Raw genomic sequence first — 21940 nt, forward strand, 5'->3', positions numbered from 1 at the left:
CCTTTTCCAGCACAGCAGCAGTTGATTAACCACACAAACACAAGAAATAGCCTCTTTGGTGAGCCAATCAACACACCTAACAGTAAACAAAACTATTACAGAGTAAAATCAGCTACTCTTTTCCATATTAGTCTTGAAAAGGTGGGGAACATGAGGGGAAGAGATGCTTTTCCTGAGGCAGGAAATTGTCCCAAGCAATGCTGCCTTCCTTCTTGCCCTCTGTGGTTGGTGTTGGAGCCTCAGAAAGGCCCACAGAGATCAGTTCCTAGAGATGACAGGGTGAATGAAATCCCCCTTCTCTGAAAAGCATGTTCTGCCTTGAGTCTAGCATACTTGCTGCATTAAAAGACATTCCAAGTTCTTGCTCAGATGCTATCAAGCAGGAGATATGGCAGTCTGCCCAGATACTCTTCATCAGTGATGAGTATTTAAGAAGGTAGTTTTCTCCCCTTCAGCAGCAATATTCTTTGTCTCGTGATGGGAACTGATCTCAGATGATTCAGAGTCCTCCAGATTGAGAAAGAGGGTGCTTTTACAGCCTCCCTCACCAACTCTGAAGGTTTGCCTGACCCAGTGCTGTCTCAAGCATTATTTCTACAAAGGAGTGAAAAGTTTGTAGCTTGTAGTGATTGCTGAAATCAGTGTAAAATTAGAGCACTATGTTCCCACCAACATGAATCCACCAGACAAGAAAGCAAGAGAAACCTTCCAAACATTTTCAATTCTAGGTGTACCGTTGATCTAAAGTGATATACAAAAAAAGCATTTGAGCTAATGATTCCTAAGCGCTCACTGAGATCTAGGAGTTCCTACAGTTGCTTCAGCAACTTCTTTCTCGCTACCAGCCTTGTCTTCTGAGCTCTGACCAGTATTACACCAACAGTGTTCTTCAGAGGAGCAATTCACCTCAAGCAGAGTGAGTCAGTTGAAGATCTTCATGGCCTATGTCTCCTCTCTTTGCTTTCTGGTGCTTATACAGAGCTTTCACAAGTGTGTCTTCCCAGAGCAAAGCAGGAGTTGTCTGTTTTCCTCATGCTGTATTTACCTGCTTTGTTTAAGAACGAGGCTTCTGGAGTGGCTTGTAATGCCTCCACTTACACAGCTCAGAGAGAAGGGTGCTGGAAGCGACAGTACAAATGCATTGCTGCCTGTCCTAGGAGCATCATCACTGGGGGGAAATCCCAGACAATTGGTGCTACAAGGACAGGCTTTGTGAGATGAAATAAATCAATGAATAATTATTGCAGCGGCAGCCAGCAGCACAGCTATGAGGGTGAGACAGGCAGTACACGCTAATAGGCTGGGGGAATCCTGTCTTGACAGTTTTCATCCTGCTCCATTTCTTTCAGCAAATAAGATGCATCTGTTTGCCTCCAGCTCTCAGCAGACAAAGTAAACAGTCATGCTACAGCAGGTCACAGTGTGACTTCATGTGAGTAAACTGAGCTAATCTGAAGCAATATGCATTCATCCAGCAAAAGGACACCCCAGACAACATGTGCTGAGGGTAGCTAGCAAACTCTACTGGCAAGGAGTGTCTCAGCAGTAAGTTCAGAGCAAAACAGGAAATGCCAAGTGAAATTGCCAAGGTGCAACAAAACACAGTGATAAACACTGGCACCAAAATAAAATGACCTCCTTTTATGTAACCCACCTCTCCCTTTCCTTCATCAGAAAATATCTGTGTAATTTGTGCAGTCATCATTCTTTATTTCCCACACTTCACAGTGTCCAGTTACCACAAGAAATGTAACAAATATTCATGGTTGGCTGCTAGGATTTTGTATACTCCAGACTCTCCCAGGAAAGAATGAGGGCACAGATCAAGAATCCCTTCTGTCTGCAGTGCCTTGTCTTTCGTATGCTGGTTAATAAGATCCATCGGTTCTTACTTATTCATGTGTACAGTGACAAGCTGCTTCACTTGAAATTTTCATTTTGCTGGACGCCAGCCACAGTTTTCAAGAAAATCAAGCTATTTAGCTTTTGGATTCCATGGAAGCCCAGGAACAAAAAGCTTCTCCTCCAGTATTAAATTAATTTATCTACCAGAATACGTTTTCTATCTTTCACAGTTGCTAATACAGGGTGGATGACTGTGCATCTTGATAACTAAAGCCATACATTGATTATTGGTTACAGAAAGTCATGTTTTTCAAGAATTAAGAAATAATGTTGGACATTATCCTGGCTTTTTTTTTTTTTTCAGACAATAAACAGGAAGGGGGACTATTTCCTCCTTTTTTGTATACTTATTTCCATAATTGTCTCATATACTTTTGTAGGATTAGTTCTTTTGTGGAAAAGCTATTAAGCTTTATCTACAGTATTGGTGGTTTCTGATTTATGGAGCTGATCTTTGTGGACCAGGGCAGAGGTTGTTTCTAGTTTAGGACTGATACATCCAGCTTAGCTTGTGACAGTGGAATTCCTCAGTTGAGAACTCAGTCTAAGCTCACTGTTTAATTAATGAAACGGAAAATGTACCTTGAAAAACTGATCCAGATAAAAGTCAAATCAGATGGATCATATCAAGAGGGGTATAAACCCCTCATAGACAATATGACTTCCATTTACACTAATGCAAAACTTGGGAGACTTGCTCCCCCGGTATCATTAGAGACTGGCCTAATACAAGTGAAGATGAAACTTTTACATAGTAGAGACCAAGCAGTTGTTTAGTGCCCCCACTAGCCCTGACCTGTCTGAGGTTCATTTTTTGTCTTTTCTTTTCTGAGGTGGACTCAATATTGACCACTCATTTCTGATTGCAGTAACTAGTCAAGGCAAAGGACTATGTCTATTTCAGTAGATGAGCCAATGCCAGGGAATGTCCTGGGTATGGCAGCTCAGTCATCTGGGCTCTCAGTGTTAGAGCAGTCCCTGGCAAGGTTTTGGACCTGGCAGGCTGGTTCCCTTCCAGACAGATCGGAGCATGGTTCAGGAAATGGCACAGGCCAGGGTCTATTCCCACTAGACTGCTTGGATGCAGCTTCTCTGCTGTGGAGGGCAAGAAAGTTTAATAGCTTAGACATGGGTCTCTTACCATTTGCCTCAGGGCCAGAGAACAGTTGTGAGCACATTAAAATTACCAGGGCAGACAAAGCAAGGGGCTGTCTGTATTTGCCCTATATCATGAATCCCTTCATGCTTTGGCAGTGCTACACAAAGCATCCAAGGTAAGCATGAATCTGATCCAAAACCCACTGGAAGCAGTGGAGGCCTTCTGTTGTTATTAATGAGTTTTCAGTCAGACTGTAAATGAGCACTAAATGTTAAAAGAAGTGTTTGAAAAAAGAACATAAGGGGACAGCTATAAGCTAAGGATATGCCTGCTTTTAAAGAAAGGAGAGCAAAAAAAGGGCATTGGCAGAAAAGTCAATTACAATCCAACCAGGTTAGTTACTGCTGGGCTTTTAATAACATACTGTTTTTTCATGCCTTGCTGCAAAAAGAGTCTATGTTGATTCCACCTAAATGCTGATATCAATCATCGATTTATACTTTGCTTTAGGCTTTATTAAATAGGCTAAAGATATAATTTCTTTATAAAAAATCATAGGTCCTCAAAATGTTTCAGTATTGCACTTTAATCTGTCATCTGAATAGAGCCTATACTAGTTCATTTTCTAATTTCGTGATAACAGCATTAATTCAACCTAAATCCTACTTATGAAATAACTGCAGTGTTTGGCATCCTACATTTTATGTTTGAGAAAAAAAAAAGAGATTTATAGTATAATATTTGGAAAGCATAGCTCAATTAAAAGAATTCAAGTTGTTCTCTTGACAAGAAGTTATTCCACGTAGACTTTCAGTGTGTTGGATTTCTTTTAAATGACAGGTAATGATTCAAAAAAGAAAGTAAAAAGCAGTTATGTTAAATCATGTCCATGATTGCTATACTCTGACTTTTTTTCTAAAGTGAAACTACTATTCATTCAGTACCTTATGAGTTTTAAACTTTGTCTCTTCCAGGAATATTGAGACTAGCATGCAAATGCAGATTTCACAAGCTGCCTCTTTTGTATTCATTTCCTTTTACACTTTTCAAGTACTGTTGATATAATTAATTATGGGTTTATTGGAATATGGAGCTTGCTTGAAAGGAAATAATTGTTACACTTTGATTTGTTGTACTGTGATTAAAAGCACTGTACATGACATTGCTTCCAGTTATTAACTATGCTGCAGTTGTGGGACAAATTATGTCCCCAGTCCATGCATCCTCATAGTCCATACATCCTCATTAACTGCAAAATTAGTCAGAGCAGAATTTGACTGAGTCAGAGATACCTTTTTGGCAAGTTGAGTTTGCCAGAACAATAATCCAAATGCTATTCGCTGTTGCAAACAGTCTGTAGGTTTTCACTTGAAGCTTGCATTCCTTTTATAATCATGAACTCCCACCATGCTCTTACAGCTCTCTGTAGCTAGTCTCTCACAAGTAGGCACAGATGACTCTTCAAGGAACATTCAAATGGCTGGCAACTGCTCAGATTCTGTTACTAAAATCTATATATATGTGTATATATATATTAAAAAAATAGTGGAAACTTCTGGTAGATAATCCATCCATTTGGTGAGAACAGCAGAGTACAAGTCTGCACAAAAAGCTTGGGTTGCTGAAGATGTACAACTGTAAGAACCACTGTTTTTTCTTTTACTCTCTCCTGATGTGTTTATTATAGTTCCAGAAAGTTGATAAGGGATGAGAGAGCAGTGCATACTTGTTTCTGCAGGGATTCATGGCGGCAGGGGGAAGCTGACTTTAATGTTGAGAAATGTTCAAATTTTTATATCAGATGACTGAGATAACGTGAGGGTGAAGTGAATTTCAGACCAATATTTGATGGATAAAATTAGAATTGGGGAACCTTCCTGTAAGTCTTCAGTGTTACCAGAGTGCTTCCTATATCTTTTATAGTTGCCCCTGTGCAATGGCACACAATGTGGAACAGAGCTGTTTTGACAGAAAGTCAGGAGACATGTTTGTTATACTCAGAGATATTTTAGGCAGTGGGGAGGCAGAAGAGAGGGATACCCCAGAGCAGAAGATAAAGTCCCAGGGGATTCACTAGGGACCTCCTGAGGTTCCTTCCAGCCTGGATTGCCCGATATAAGTTTTGCAGCACAGGGACAGTACCCTGGTTACACCTGACTAAAACATTCTCTTATTATCTTATGTATAGAAAAGATTTTCTTAAAAAACTCACCCAACTTACACAAAGCCCAAAATAAATAAAGAGGGTTTTTTTTTTTTTTGCTAGGGATAAACTCCAGCTTCTCCAGGAGTCTTTTAGAAGTTAGCCAACATATGTGTTTACACTTTTTCCAAAGACTCACATGACTGCTCCAAGAAGGAGATGAAGATGCCCATTATACTGAAAATTAGCGCAAGTACCTTTGTATAATCCAGATTATTTTGAAACAAAATATGGACTTCTTTCTCACCTCTGAGAGAAAGAAAATAAGGCACTGTGGAGTGTATTTTCTCTGTAAGATTCTTTTATTTAGCAAATGAAGATGTGCATTTCTTACAATGATTGAATAGAGCAAATGGGATAACAGATCTCTATTTAGATAGCTGTCCCAACAGATATGTTGCATATTTGTCCACTACTTGTTTCTGCCAATTTATGATGATGTTTTAGATCAATAGCAGCTATCCACAATGTTTTGTAGTATTTCATCTTACACGTACAATGGAGAAAAGATAATCTTTTCTTTTCTTTTTCCAAGACCGTTTCATGAATGCTGTGAAAAGATACCAATGTACCTATGAAACAAAAGACTTCTACAAAGTAGGAATGCAAGAAAATGTCTTTCCACTTCAACAATCAAATGAATTGCAGATGTCAGGCAAATCAATAAATCTTTTGGATATCAAGAAAAATAAGGATCCTAGCCACTTCCCCTGAGACTCTTTATGTAAAACGTGGCACAATAATTATGTAGGTGGATTATGATCTATAGGCAAGTGCACTGACTATTAACATCTAAAAGTGACATTTCCTTTTCAGACAAATTTAATACAAGCTGCAAAGATGCATTTTTCAGTCAACTTGCTTGTACAAAAGCTAAGTCAGGCATGCTCTTATAATTGTATTGCATGCATTTTCTAGCTCAGACTCCCTTTCTATCGCCTGCCCCAAATCAGTTACTGTGGGTAGAGCTGGCCTAATTTTTTCAGTGCATAGCACATTTGCCTAAATATGCAGTTTATGAAACAGCACCACTGAAACACTCCAATCAGATCTGGCAACAAATAAGGATCAGGGAATGAGGGCAAGGAAGGGAATAAAAAAACATTGAAATGTTTTATTCTGACAGCTTGGAAATGAACTTTTTGACTTTTCAAGACAGCTTTTTTGTTAGAAAAGGAAATGTTAAGAAAGATTCAGAGTTAGGTAACTGAAAGCTAAACACAGCTAAGAAAGGCCATTTCAATGAAAGGAAACATTTCAAGTCAACCATACTGGAAGTATCGTTTTCATGTTGTTAATTCATTTTAAAAATGTTAGTGCTTTGTAACCTTGGATTTTTTTCAGTTAAGGCATGAAAATGAAAAATTGAGCATGCACTCAGCATTAGGTATGAAAATCTGAAGGCAAAGTATCTGTTACCTGATGAAAAAGTGTTTTTCCTTTTCCCTTGAAAAATGCTCATGTGCTTAGGACTTACAAAGATGTATTGCATCTTTGGGAGAGCTGAGGATGTCACTGGAATTATGGATAAATGCTGTAATGTTGGTTTTAATAGCTAGTCTTTTGACCTTCGTTGGTTGTTGCTGTTATTATGACAAGGCTTAAGAAGACCCAACCGAAAGCAAAGAATAGCTCTTTGATAGCTGTCACAGAGGAAATGTTTCCATTTTAGAGTGCTAAATGAGGGCCTCTGCACCCGTGTCAGCGACTGTGCGTCAGACCCGCAGCTAACGCCAGCTCTCAGAGGGGGTGGAGGGAGTTAGGGAAGCTGAAATGGAGCTAGGCAGAGAGGAAACAGAATTCATCTTTGTCTTCTCTGAAAGAAACCTCATTATGGCAAGGAAACAGGGTGTTCACCACCAAACTTACGGAAAGACAGAAAAGAGACAGAAATCCACCAAGAACTGAATAGCCTTGCCAGTGCAGCATTTAATGCAGTCTCATCAGCCCTTCCACAGAGGGCAGAGTAAGGATAGCCTGGGATGCCAGACATGCAGTGCGGCTCCCTCCTGCCATCCCCATCCATTCACGGTCTTGTCTCCCAGCTCTGAGTCCCCTCAAGCCTCTGAACTGCAGTGGGAACCATCGTGTGGCATGCCTGATGGCTGACAAAGCCCAGTAAGCTTGGGGCCAGTTCAGGGCACTTTGTGGTGAGCTCTTCTGCTTTGTGGAGATGTGCCATCAGTCAAGGGGGGAAGAAGAGAAGAGTTTTGCCCTTCTCTTTGGAGAAATACTTGTGCATTGTATGCAGCCTGTGATGTCCTACAGGATCAGGGCTCCTCTTGGTATCTTGAAGAAATTTAACTAGAAGGCAAAATAAATTTAACATGAAAACCTGGAACGTTATAGAAGGTGACAGTTGATGGCTGGAGAGCCTTGACACATGGTAAATAGTGCCCACATGGAGGCCCTGCTGGCAGGAATCTTGCTACGTATGGTTTTGTATTAAAGGCGATTTCATTTCTTAGAAATAAGAGAAACAAAATAAAGCCGTGTTATAGCTGGTGCTCATATCACCTAATACAATGGTGAAAGACATTGCAGTGATGACAGCAGTATATGAACTCCTGTGACATAGACATAGAACCTGAAATAGGGTCAACACAAACGTGTTGAGTTTTATCAGCTGATGTAAAGGAACAGTACAAATGAAATTTTGTTAATGCCTTTCAATTTCATAAATTTTAGCTATTGGTGGAACAAAGAAGAACCCTGCAAAAATCACTGACTTAAATCTTCCACATTTGTGACCGGTCTAGTGAATGTAGTACTTAACTAAAGTAATTTGATAAATTTGGTTTCTTTGTATTAGTTTTGTCTACTTATGTGCAAAAGCCAGTAGGAAATAGGAAGCTGACAAGCTTTTTCTCTGTGACAGGTGCTGAAACTAATCTGAACTTGAGGAGCAGGGAAGATCCAAATGCATCAGATATTGGATCAGAAACCCAGGATAAAAATGCAAATAACCATGGAACTCAGTCATCTAATCCACTGTCCAGTTCTGTGACTGCTGAAAATGGAAATTCAGTATCAAATGGTAAGCATTTTTTAATCCCAAAGCTCTTCTAACATAAAATTGCTGAAGTGCATCTTTCAATGAGCTCTTTAAGATATAGTCAAGCTGGATCTCTTCAGTTGTGAAATATCTGTGTTTCTGGAACTGGCTTAACTTCATATGTATGAACTGATAAGCCCCTCTCCAATAAAAGCTGAATGTGAAGAAAATAAAACAACTTCTGATGAGGAATTTGTAATTACCTCAGCTCCAAGTCTGTAAGTAACCCAAGGCATGGAGAACAGAGATTTGAGACTTTTGACCCTATAATCAATAAAAATTGAACAGAAAATGGAAAATCAGAATCTCCCACTGGTGCAAGTGCCTTGCTAGTGAATGGCAAATTGTTTATAATTGCAATAAGATGATCAAAATGGGGCAAGAACAATGACCAAATGAAATCTTTCAAGGTCCTATAAACATAATCCTAAGGATATAACACCTCTGTTGCATAAAACCATATCATACAAATACAAAAGTATGGTATGAATATAAATAAGACAAATAGAAAGTATTTATTTCAATGGGATGTGGAGGAACAAGTGTTTTGTCAAAATTTTCAAAAAATGGAAAAGCTTTGAAATGAAAAAATCAAGCTTTATTATTTGAAATGAAGCATTTCAAAATTAAATAATTCTTTTTTTTTTCCCAAGAAAATTTATTCTGCCAAAATAATTCTTCCTGTTCTCTCTGATAATCAAAGTAAAAACGTCTTCCAGTCTGAGTTACAGGAGTGTAAAGGTGCATTCATTCCTGTGTGGAACTGGGAACGCACTGTAATAGAAGAAAAAGGCATCTTTGTCCATTCTAACTTTTCCCCATTTGTATCAATATAACAATTTAGGGAGGAGGGAACATATTTTTGATATGTATAACAGTCAGACTGTTATAGCAACACAAAATCTGTGGGTAGAGCAAGGCTTTGATTCTTTTCTATGTAGGATTTTAATCATATATTCTGATGTCCTAATGGGACCTGTGGGAGACCAGCTTTTTATAAGAGCAACCATTTTATCCCCAGATCCCTTAACTGGGAGTTTAATCACAAGAGCTGTGTTTCTTTCAGCTTAGAAATGAAGTGATGATTTATGTTTATAATTTGTGATGATTATAGTTGAGTTAGTAAATGATCGCAGTTACTGAAATAAATGGTCATTGCTTAAATAAAAGGCCAACTAGTAGGCGAGATGTGTGCTTATAATTATTTGTGTGAAGTTTTTTATTAGTGTATTTGCAACTGCTAGTAGCCAGGGCTATTATTGATAATACACAGTATCTATTATGCATAAACTAATTATTTTTAAACTATTTGTAAACGGAAAGTTTAATCATAAAGGTGTAATGTTGTGCAGTGGAATTTTCCAGTAAGATATTTTTTCCATTAAAAACACTGATTCATCAAACTCAAAGTTTCAATGGAAGATTGCCAATTTCGATGCAGCTTTCATAAGGAATGGTTTTGGTATTTACTGTATACTATGAGCAGAAAAAACGTCCCTTTAGGTCTTGCAGTATCCCACTGGGTAAAGAATTAACATCATTTGTGATATTATAAGGTTCAAATCTACATTTTGTCTATTAGACTGTTCTAGAAAAGCTTTAGTTTTACCCTGATACAGACCAAAATCAAAAAATAAATTTTGTGGTACAGAATTCTAGTTTTTTAGATAGCATTAATAATAATTGAAAAAATTAACAATATGGAAAACTTCATACTTCCTAACTACTTAGATTACATGACCTGAAAAACAGCTTGCCAGTTTGCTTAAAAGAAAAAGTATTCCTTCCAGGATTCATCATGATTTCAAAATCTGTCTTTTTGGATATCTCTAGGTTAACACTAGTATTTTTTAATGTGTCATAAGATATTTCCATGTTAAATACTTTTTCATTACTGTTAGTGTATACAAGCTAGCTTTCAGGAAAATAAAACTTGAAATGTATTATTAATTAGTTGATGCTGAGATTACAAAACTCTTGAGCATACAATAATTTGCTTCCCACTGTTACACAGTGGAACTATATACTCTACTTTTTATTGTTAGAACTAAAATCCAGATTCATGTGTTACTCAAGTGAGTTAATACAGAGGCAATTTTTTAAATATGACTAGTTGTTTGCTGTCATGAATGAAGCAAAGTGTCAGCACCACTTCTCTGAAGCATCATGAAACTTAAAGTCACTATGGTCATAAGGATAATCAACTTGACCAAGATGTTAATCTTCTAACCTGATGAATTCTTTAGAAAATCATTAGTAAGCAGCTAAAAAGCTAGCTGGCTCAGCTTCCAAATAGATTAATGCTGTGTTGCTTTCACAAGCTGAGTTTAATATCTGGCACTGCTGTTTGCTTGGAATTTTAATAGAAGTTTCTTCTTCATTTTATGTAAAGTAATCCTCTTCTTCTTTAGTTTATCTTTAATATTAGTAGTAACAGTTTTCTACACCTCTGTGCTATGAACGTAGTACAGAGTACTTTTTTAGTTTTCTTCCAGAGTACTTTTTTAGTTTTCTTCCACAAACCTTCCATATTTACAGTTTTGTTCTAAAAGAAAGCTTTTTTTTTTTCTTCTATTTTCTTGTCCAAGCACGAAGAGTAATTATAAAGCTTATAGTAATCTTTTATGTTATACATGACACTTTTTTACCCCCAGTGGAGTGTGTTGTAGAGGTACTTAACCCAGTGTGATCCAACTGAAAACTGAAGTAGCTACTGTACAGATGACACAGTCCTGTTGGACCAAAGGAGACCACTCTGGCAGCATTGTGCTGCATCCTGCCCAGTGGTCGTGCAGGCACACACTTCACACTGTGCCATGCATGCATCCAGCTCCATTGGCACCTTGCTGTCCCTCAAAGGAAGCCTCTCTGGTTATTCCTCTTCCCTTCAGTTATAACCGAGGTCCCCTGTTCGTGGTGAGGAGATACACATGAGAGGAGTCACTGTCTAGTTTATGCTGATCAGCATAGGAGTAACTGTCAAGAACCTGTCTGTTTCCCCAAGAGTCCTACGCATTATTCTGGTGAGGGGATTAGTCTCATCTAAGTTCATCTGTCAAGAAGGTAGCCATTCTGTCTAAGCGGGTCACCTGTGGACTACAGTTTGCTGTACATTTTTTTGAAACTTAACCCAAGTCTTAGATTTAGGCCACAGGTTCTCATCTGCACATAGAATGGGAGAAGCGTCACAGCAGACAACCTGACAGAAAAGGGGCATGTCCCCATGACACAGGCTACATGCTGTTGAGTGCAGTGTCTTACATCACCTCCTTGCCTTTCCTGGTGATACCTCTTTTACACTGTAGCAGCCAATGTGTCGAGTGGAGCTTATCAGTAGATCGAACCTGTGTGTGGATACGGAATCATGGAGAAAGGTAGAAGGTTTGGGTTATGATTTGTGGTCACAGTTGTAAAGATCCAGAGCATCTTTGATGTTGCTGTTGAATTGCAAAATATGCTGGAGGTCAGGAGGTGCAGGCCCCCTAGTTCTGGGGAAGTGGAGCCTTTGAGACTAGAGGTTCTCTGGAACCACAGAAGCACCTCTAGATGTCCAGTGGTCTAGATCTCAATAATTTTGAGATGCAAGCCATTTATCTGAAGGATCGTAAGAGCAGCATATGAGAGCAGGGCAGGCATGGGAAGAAGGGAGTGTAGTAAGAAGATCAGGGTTTGAGTGTGGGACCTTCCTTTGAAGCAGTATGGAAAATGCATTATGGGGGCAAGTGAGTAAAAGATTGTATTTCTAGTTTGAAGATACATGTTGATTGGGACAAGGCTGTATTCTTATTACAAGAAAATATTGGAATACATTTCTTTTGTTTAACTTCCCCAGTCGCAGATTATTGATTGAATCATATTCCCTGCTGTCATTGTCACCAACGTGTATAATTTCAGTAACCTTACAAAGCAGAATTTTTCCAAAAAAATCACAATTAGACTTACTTCGAGTTTCAAGAAATCCCAGTCCTTATGTCATAATTTATGCTCCAGCCTGAACCTCTCATTAGATTATGTTCTTGTAGTTCTATGCCTGCCCCTGCTAAACTGATGCTTCCAACCTTGTGCTGAATTAAGCAAGGTCTTATTCAGTGCACAGCTGTGGTATCCTAATATTTACTTAGGTGTACGTAAAGGAAAACTTTTAGAGTTCGATCAACTACTCCATTTATCTTTCCAAACTCCACCAAGCCTCTGCTTTCCATGTCTGTGCTGACGTGCTGTTGCTGTACATGGAAACTTTACTTACTTGATAAGGCTGCTTATCAAAGTGCTTTTCATAGGAATAAACAGAAAATCATTGATAACCTTATTATTAGCTCAAGGCTGTCATGCACCATAGATTCTAAAGTGTATGAATACAGTGCAAAAGCAGTATCTTTTCCAAAAGGATATTGCTGGCCTAGGAAAGTTTTTCATTCATTTATGGTGTCTAGAATCATGAAAATATTTTACAATATATATTGTATTTGAGTTAGATTAATAACACATACTTTAAAAGGCATTTTGAATTAAATAATAGACAACTTTTTATTGTGTTTGAGATATATACGAAATGAATCCATGTGAATACATTATTAGTTCAGGAACTAATTAAAAAAAAAAAAAAAAGGATTCGGTTTGTGTTGACAAAAATGGATTTTGGGGGGGAAATTCCAAATAAATAAAAACATTTATTTCAAGTATCTCATTTGTCAAAAAATATGTGATTTTGCTGAGGAGAAATTTAAAGTTGTAATATAGGGATTGCTTGCTGACTTTAATAAATGTAAGAAAGGAATAGGGGTAACATATGTTTTACAAACCTAGAATGCTGGAGACCACAAGTATCAGACCTTGCTCCAATATATACCTTAAAAAAGAAAGAACTGTAACTCAAAATAATGGGTAGTTCAAAGCAATGAGAGAACAGGGTCAGATGTCCTCTCTGCATCAGGCAGAACAGGACTGAAGTGCTGGATTCTCCCAAGATTGGTCCTGTCTCCAGAGCTGCAAGCAGGGCTTCCACCATTTCACTGCCTTTGTGTGTCCAAAAGAAGTCCAGATGATGTGAATCTGTAGAAAAAGATCCAAATAGTTTACACAAACTTCATTCAGAAGAACAATATAAATAAAGCTGCTGTCCTTATCTACAGAGCTGGGGAGATGCACCAGTGTTAGGGGAAAACTAAAAATGAGAAAGAGGCCAAAAGAGAATAAGGATCATTCAGTCTCTTTAAAACTTTTATTTCTCTCACAGAAACAGGTTATTTTATGAGACTTTTCATGCAACTTATATTTACGTGAGTTAAATCATATATTGCTAACCATATAAGAGTTAATGTTCATTTATCAAAATAAAAAAGTAAGTATTTTTAATACAGAAAATAGAGGTTTGTAGGACAAGCATATTTCAATAGAGTGTTTTTATGGTAGTTTCATGATTGGACAAGAAACTGAACAGGAACATGAAACTGAACTATGGGTAGTACAGTACATAATCTCATAATTAGTTTAGGATTCATTGCATTTAACTTTGAATTGTTTCCATCACAATTCTGAATATGTTGTGTATAATATACAAACAGTAGGATTTGCTTCATTTTTGTTTATCTCATGGTTACATATCTATTCCCAGATTCAGCTTCTCTAGTTTTAGACACCCAAAAGGTAGGTGGGTACCTAGTCTAATGTAATAGCTATGGGAATAGTCTTCCCACTCCAGCAGAAGCGATGGGGAGGTGCTGGCCATGAGCCCTGCTCTGAGGTCACTATGCAGAGATGCTTGTTTCTCTTGTCTCCAGAGGGAGACTGCCTGGCTCTTTTACACTGGATGACTGCTTTTTACACGGCTAAATTTTGAGCATCTAATTCCCATACGGAGAGTGCACAATAAGTAAAAAATTACACAAAACAAACAAACAAACAAAAAACCCACTATACTGATGAGATGAAGTTGTAAATCCTGGAGCTACTCTCGACTTCCCTTGCAACTAGAGACATTAATTCGAGAGCAGACCACGGACCTGTTTTCCATTCCCTTTGCCTTGCTTCTGTGACGAAAAGGAGCCAGGGGAAGAGGAGCCAGGGGTTTCTGCATTGCAGGAGGAACCCCTGGCCGGTGTATAGGTAAAGTGCTATTTGTAGGCTCTTTCAGTACAATTGCTCCTTCTGTAAACCAGCATGCATACCTATGATACTATTTATGCTTGATAAACAATAATATGTCCAGCTTCAGTAAGCATGGAAATAATAAATACCCAGGCAAATGTGAGATGTATTTCATTCTTTTGCAGTAAAACACATCAAGGTATTTTGAATCTTGTGTTGAAATCAGCCAGTGCATAAATGTCAGATTATAAATTATTATTGTTCTGCTTTAGGTTTACCAGAGGAAAATGAATATTCAAGACTGTCAGCCAGCAGTACAGCAGGCTCATCGATTCAAAGACATAGAGAGAGCCACACTACTCAGGTAAAAATGTCATCGATGGTCTAATGGAACCAGTGAAAGAGAGTAATTTTTACTCCATAAGAGAGTAAAAATTTGTACTGCCTGCACGGTGAAAGCTTTATTGATTCAAATCTATGTGTTGGGTGTTAAAAAATGCAGACTTCTCTTACAGGCTTGTACTGAGCTAAGGACAATGATTAATATACTCTTTTTTTTTTTCCATTGTGAAGATAACCATACTGCATGATTAAAATCAAAATATCGGTGTCAATTTAAGCAACAATAGGTCCTGACATAGTGTGAAGCTTAAACTTTGTGTATATTAAAATTTCTGTTTAGCTAATGCCACTTAATAGTAACAACACAGAATTTTTTGATGTGCATAAAATGAACAAAAATGAACAAAATTTTTCATAATACATTTTCTTATTTCTTTACTTTAGCATTCTGTATATAAAGAGAAACACTTTACTTTCTAAGTACCCAATTGAGGCATTAAGGCATTGAAGCAATTTAATTTTATTTCACTTAAATAGCATTAGTGTATTTTCTTGTTATCTTAATGCCTTCTTTTCCTAAAACGGTGTTTCTGACTCTTTTTTTTTTTTATGTGAGATTGTAAGAATTTTACCATAAAGCTAAATATTGTCCAAAAAGAAAATATTTTGGAGCTGAGAGGAATTTCCTCAACAGAAACCTCTCAGTAACCAATGCTACAGTTTCCAAAATATTCTACCAGAAGGTAAGGGAAGTGCTTTATCACACTTAAAAGCTGTTTTTTTCTGTTTGTTTGTTTGTTGTTTGTTTATTTGTTTTTCTCTGTGGGGGACGGATGAGATTTCATTACGAAAATCTGGCCATAACAAAGTGAATGAATCCTTGTCCATTGGCTCCAACAGGAAAGGGATTCAACCTTCAGCATCATATTAGGTGTTAACATAACTTTGAAAAACAGTATGTTGCAACTGATTAAATATGTGAGCAAACTAGTACAGAAGTCTTCACATTTTGTTTCTATGCCCCACTTCCCAAAGCACAGACAAAACTGCATCACTTAACTCTGAACTGAAGAATTGTGCCAAGGCAGTACTCAACACTTTGCTGATCTCATCAGATATATGACAGCCCTGCCAGAACTGCACTGGCACACACAGGCACATACCTTCCTTGTGCAAATGAACAAATCTTTGCCATCACTACACCCCTCTGACAGGCCTACTATCTCCAGGTCACCATAAGAGGGTAAGAGGGTATGGGATTATAAGGACAACTGGAGATGGTATATTTATACATTTCTGATAAACAACCAAATCCTTATCCGGCATGAGAGTGGCCAAGGAGCACTCTCCAGTGAATGAAAATCCCAAATCTCAGACATTGCTGCAGTGATAAACCTCACACAGTGAGACACAGTCATTGTGGAGAACCTTACACCTCTGTTGCAAAAGGGCTTGCCTGGGATCAAGGGGGCTCACGTTTAAGTTACTACCTCAGTACAGTACATGGAGAGCTAAATGAACTGGACCTAGAGAAGTAATTTTCCTCTTCTTATCTTTACAAGTGGAAACTGTATCCTTATGTGAAATTAGTCTGCAACATTTAAATGCTTTATTTTAGAAGAAAGTCTTTAACCATTTGCAAACTTCTATATTTGATTCTTCCAACACTACTTGCCAAAAGCTTAACACAATTTCAGTTCAGTACTTTGAAATGTCACTTTTCAGTAAATAGATGGTTGGCAAAATGTCTCACAAATCTTTAAAATATATTCCATGCCATGTACTCAGAATTACATGCAGGGACGATCCCTAAATGCAGCCTTAATAAGAACTGTGACAAGTTTAGAGAAGGAACATGCAGTTCAGTGATTTTTGATACAATTCCCTTAATGAATAAACATCTTCCAAAATGGTACTGCAGAAAGAAAAAGAAAAATCTTCCTCCCACAAAAAAAAATAGTCTGTGCTCACAGGGCTGAAAATTCTTACTGTAAAAATAATTCTTCACTATTTCAAAAGCCTGCCGTATATCTGAAAATGATTGGTTTTAATTACAGTTGACATTTCTTAGCAGGCTGCGGGTGAGTCTTAACAGCATACAACCCTATTGTAAAACTCTTTTCCAGGCTTTGATACAATAACCTTATCACTTTAAAGTAATTCTTGTACAGACATATGAAATAGGACAGATTGTTTCACAGATCTTTGAAGGTACTGATTGACTAATTGCTTTAGAGAGAGAAACATAGACTGGGTCCTCGTGTTTCTTGGCTGACACTGTCATTTCAGCTAAAGGAAAATGGTTCATTAGCCTTCAGGGACTTCTAATATTTATGTATTTTTTAATATCTCCCTGCTAGTTCCTTCCTGAAGTGACAGGAGTTAATTTCATTTTTGTCACAGGATCTCAAGGCTCGTATACAACCAACTAAAGTTTAGGTATTGTAGCTTGCAGTACCATCATATTGTCACATCAGGTGATAATTACCTGTGCCACTGCCTGAAACTTTCCACACACTGCAAACCTACACATTTCAGAGAGCAAATTCTTTAGCTCAGTATCTGTCAACATGCATCATAATGATCAATCTTAACAAATACTTCTGGAAGCAATTACCAGTATAAAATATCATGCAGATTTGAACTCAGCAACTTTACTTATCATCTCTAAAGTGAAATCTATTGAAAACAAAATAAGTTCAGTCTTGACCACAAATGATGATTTTCTAGGGCTATTATTCCTTAAAGGTCTATTTTAACAGGATGAAAAAAGACAATTGAAAAAAAAATGTTAAAATATTACCAAAATATTTCTTATTTGAAATGTACACAATAAAATTCTACTTTATTCTGCTACCAAAAAAAAAAAAGAAAAGAATTAAAAATAAAGTTTGATTTTTGTCTCATCAGAAAAAGTGTGAACAGCAAAGTATGATTTTTTTAACTAATGCCTTTTCCTTCATATTGTATTGTGGCTGTATAGTTGTAGATTTCCAAGTGATTATATCTATAAATTGCAAGTAAGCACAACATAAAACATAAAGAACTTAACATCAGATATAAATCTGTAATATCAAAAACTGAACCTTGGATTTGGGGATCAAAGCTCTCAGAACCAGTTATCCAAAAGTTTCATGTATTTTATTTTGTTCAGATAATAGGTCCTTAAGAAACTATTTACTAGCAAAGAAACACACGTATTCTTCTCAGCAACCCAGGATGCTAGGCTCCATGTATTTTATGTTTTCTTTGTAAAACAAAACATTTTAGTCAAGAAAATCTTCAAACATAAACTAGAATTATACAGCAAAACAACACTGCAAGAAACAATATCCAGATCCACCCTTACAGGAAAGCCTACTTTGCTCTTAGCATCTAAACCCAAATACATCAGCTGCAAGCAGTCCGTCAGACTCAGCTACTGCAGAAAGCCTTTTTTCAGCTCACCTGCTTGCTCCCTGAACATTAGAAAACTGGGAAACTGACACGTCCAAACTTGATTTAAAATAACTGATTTTAAATTACTGAAATGCTGACTCTTGTCAATTTCTTCAGTGATTTTTTTAAACAGTTTGGGACTTTCCAATGTGCTTGGACCTGTGGTCTTGAATTCTTACCCCATAATTTTCTTCCAGAGTCAAAGAAAACACCAAAATGGGGAATATGCTGCTTCTGGTCATTTGTGCCATAATCTTGCCTAGGTAGAAGATTTTGTTATGACCAAGAGTTATTTGTGTTTAGTCATACCCCAGGAAGTGATCCAAAGCATATTGGAGGCTCCACAAATGTTGAAATCAATTAACAAGATCTAAAAACCAAAACCTCATCTAAACTAAAAAAAAGCTTTAGAAAATATTGCCTCTGTGCTCTGTTCCTTTTACACCAAAAATTTCTCAGTTCCTTAGCCAGTCCAATGGACTCTCTTCTCTGGACAGTATTTATTGCTTCCTCTGTTCTCAGTGGCTCCTGTGAGCATATATGTTTGAAAGATGTGAGCATAAAGACTGTTGAGATGTGTAAGTTCTTTGGCATATTAGAAACATCAGCAAGACAAAATACTGACAACAAAAGCAGGACTGTGTCTTTGGCACCTTGCACAAAAGCTAAGCAGCCCTGTCTTCTTTTCCACAGATTTAGGACCGTATTTTTTATTTTTGATAAAAATATTTTAAAGTTGTTATTAACATTCGCTATGAAGTGGGATGTGGTGTGAGAAAGACACTGTGTAATAAAGAAAAGCAGACCAGCTAAAAGACTCCTTGTTTCTTATGTGGGCAGCAAGAAGCAACATGGTCTGTCTGTAAAGGGATAAAATGGACAACCTGGAGATAAAGAACAGATGGGAATGAGGGGCAGATTAAAGACTGGAGTGTTAATAAGCTTGTGTGTGGGGTGGGAGTGGGGAGAAAAACAGGCACCAGTTAAGGGATGATTCAGAGAAGACAGACTGGAAGAAGTATAAAGTGACTGTAATAGGAATAGGGGATTTAGAAAGAGGAAAGAAGGAAGAGCCACACAGAAAGAAAAAAACAACTAAAAGAAAGATGGAAAAAAGAGGAGAGAAAGAACCAATGTCAGATTACAGCATAGTGGGGAGAAAAGAGAGCAGCACTAAGGAGTTAAAAAAGTAGAAAGTCATAAGTGATGTTCCAGATGAGACATTCATCTTCATACATGTATCAGTGTGATATTTATATTCCGCCAAATACAAATAATTTTAATAAACCTTCACCTATAGGGTGGTTACTATGCAAGTTAGTTCACAGCCACAGTGTCCATACCTATCAGAGGAAAAAGGTCGAAAATTTCTGATTAACAGATGCAAAGCCTCTCTGTGCAGTTTAGTTTTCTCATGACTGAATGTCGGCTTATTTGAAATCAGTCATATGCATTCAACATCCTATGGAAATGCTCCCAGAACAAGACTTAAATAAGCAAGCAGCTTGCTATCCTAATAGTAGTGGTTACCTACTTCTGTGAAACATGTTTTATCTGTCACGTGCTCAAAAGGTAAGAGAGAAGATAAAAAAAGTGATGTGTTTTTTTCACATATTGTTATATTAAAAAATCTGCAGTCTTATCTCTTCTGTTTTGTTTAAACCCCATAGTGCTGGTTGGCAGATTGCAGTAATATAGGAGCCAACACCTGACAATGAAGAATTGGAAATGTCTTTTCATATTCATGAAGAATGTATTTATTGTTTCATTATAGCTTAAGCCATAGCTCTTATTTCATGAAATCTCATTGCTTTCAGCAGTCTCTTCCTTCAGAAAAAGCTGCATATTCATTATAGTTTCAAGGGCTGCCTTTGTTCCTACTTGATTTAATATTTGTTGCCAATCACTTCTTTTGTTGACTGTTCAGAAGTTTAAAAAAAAGAATACTCAAGAATGTGATGCGTTGCTACCCCCCAGCCTATTGTCACGCTTCTAAACACTGGGCTCTAGCATTCGTTATTAATGTCTGTCCGGTTTGGCTATTAGCTGGAAGTAATCTTGGAACAGTTTGAAGAAAAATGTAGCAATCAACCAAGTCTGGTATAACAATAAAATCACCAATGCCGTTGTAAACACATAACATCCAAGAGAGGACACAGAGTGTTTCATATTTATCGTCGACCTGAATCAGTACTTCCCCCTAAATTGTGTTTTGTTTTATTGTTTTGACAGTAATATCAAAGAATTCTTCTTTTAATGTCACATACAGACAAAAATCAGGACTTATAACACAGTGCGGCTTTATTTTTAGAAGACTTACAGCCAAAAATATGTACCTTATGTATTAAATACTATGAGGTAATGTGTACTATAGTAGGTACACATATCTTGTATTGCTGTGTTAGCGGTGTTTGGTGGCCAAATGCTTCCCTCCTCAGCAAGTATGTCCTAATTCTGACTTCTGGAACTACATTGTGAACTCCAAAAGGGAAAGTGCAGAATCTCCTCCTTTGAACCAGTAGATGCCATGATCAGCTCCCTGTATGTTTGAGGTCCCTTTTCCGTCTTTCCACTTCTTCATCCTCATTGCATTTTTCCCTGCTGTGACTGTTGAGGAGAAGGAAACAAAACCTCCCAAGCATCCCTCTGCCCTCTCTAAGCTCAGGAGCTTGGCTAAGGTATGTAGTTATTCTCCTTGGGCTGCCACAATGGCCAATGGGTCACCATAAAAGGCTGCTTTAAATTTTAGTTCAATGGGACGGTTGTCCCGTACCTCATGGACAGTACCTGCGGAGCATGACTTCACTTCTGAGTTCACAGTTGTAAGTGCCTGGTATGAGAAAGAATAAATTGGTCTCTGTGCCTGTCACTCTTTTGCATTCACATACTGCCATATCCATGTGGATCAGCTGGGATTTGGATGGCTAACAGCCCATAAATTAAGTGGTGTTTGCCTCTAGTGTTGTTTGACCATAAGTGTAGCCTTCTGTACAAGGGTGATAGATACAATATTAGAAAATAGGAGTTGATGATGGTTTCTGTAATTGCCTCAAAAGCATAGTGGCAAACATAGCTTCCAATTGCCAAGGGAGATTTTTGAGAACTTCACGGAAAAATGATTGGCAAATTAATTGATATTTGATCAAGTAAAATATCACCATTAATACCACAGAGTACTAGCATTCAATTAAGTAGTAGCATGCTTTCTGTTTTTGTGGTTTTTTTTGTATTTATTTGTGTTTGTTGTTTTTTTTTTTGTTTGTTTGTTTTTCTAGTTTATGTACAAAGAGGTATGAGTATTGTTGGGTCAGCTGTTCTGAGACATCTACAATGGATGATTTGTTTTCAGAACTCATCTTGAGAAAGGCACAGTTGCTATCCTGAACATAATCTTTTTTCTGACACATCAGATGTGAATTATGTGGATGCTCCTGAAATTTTTAAGGAGTAGTTTGTAGTCAGTATGTCTGGAGAGAGAAATATTGCCTCAGAGAAAAAAAAATAATAAACAAACAATATATTTCAGTACCAAGGTGAAGTTTTAGTCACTCTGGTAAGGTGTCATTTTGTAGCTGACAACAGAAATGTAGAGTATAGATAAACTCAGCCAAACCAAACAATAATAAATAAATAATAAAAGCCCACAAAATCCAAATAAATAAATAAAGTGCAGCCCTGTTTTGAATGTGTGGACTTGTCCAACTGTATTCCCAGCTCAAGTAATCAGAGAGCCTGAAATGTGTGCTGTCATACATTATTGAACGTTCCCTACCTTCCTCCAATATTTTTTGCCAGATTACGTGTTAGAGCT

At 37.5% G+C, this 21940-nt stretch overlaps 1 protein-coding gene across 5 annotated transcripts in view; it reads left to right on the plus strand.

Annotated features, from left to right (window-relative positions):
• MYO16 (myosin XVI) overlaps positions 1-21940 on the plus strand; it is a 387593-nt gene that overhangs the window by 353806 nt on the left and 11847 nt on the right. For all 5 annotated transcript variants that reach the window (XM_040536892.1, XM_040536877.1, XM_040536885.1 and 2 more), the window contains 2 exons: positions 8086-8244; positions 14622-14713. In XM_040536892.1, coding sequence (XP_040392826.1) covers positions 8086-8244; positions 14622-14713 — 251 coding nt within the window. The remainder of the gene's footprint in view (positions 1-8085; positions 8245-14621; positions 14714-21940) is intronic.

Source organism: Cygnus olor, chromosome 1, assembly GCF_009769625.2.
Source record: "Cygnus olor isolate bCygOlo1 chromosome 1, bCygOlo1.pri.v2, whole genome shotgun sequence".
Lineage (NCBI taxonomy): Eukaryota > Metazoa > Chordata > Aves > Anseriformes > Anatidae > Cygnus > Cygnus olor.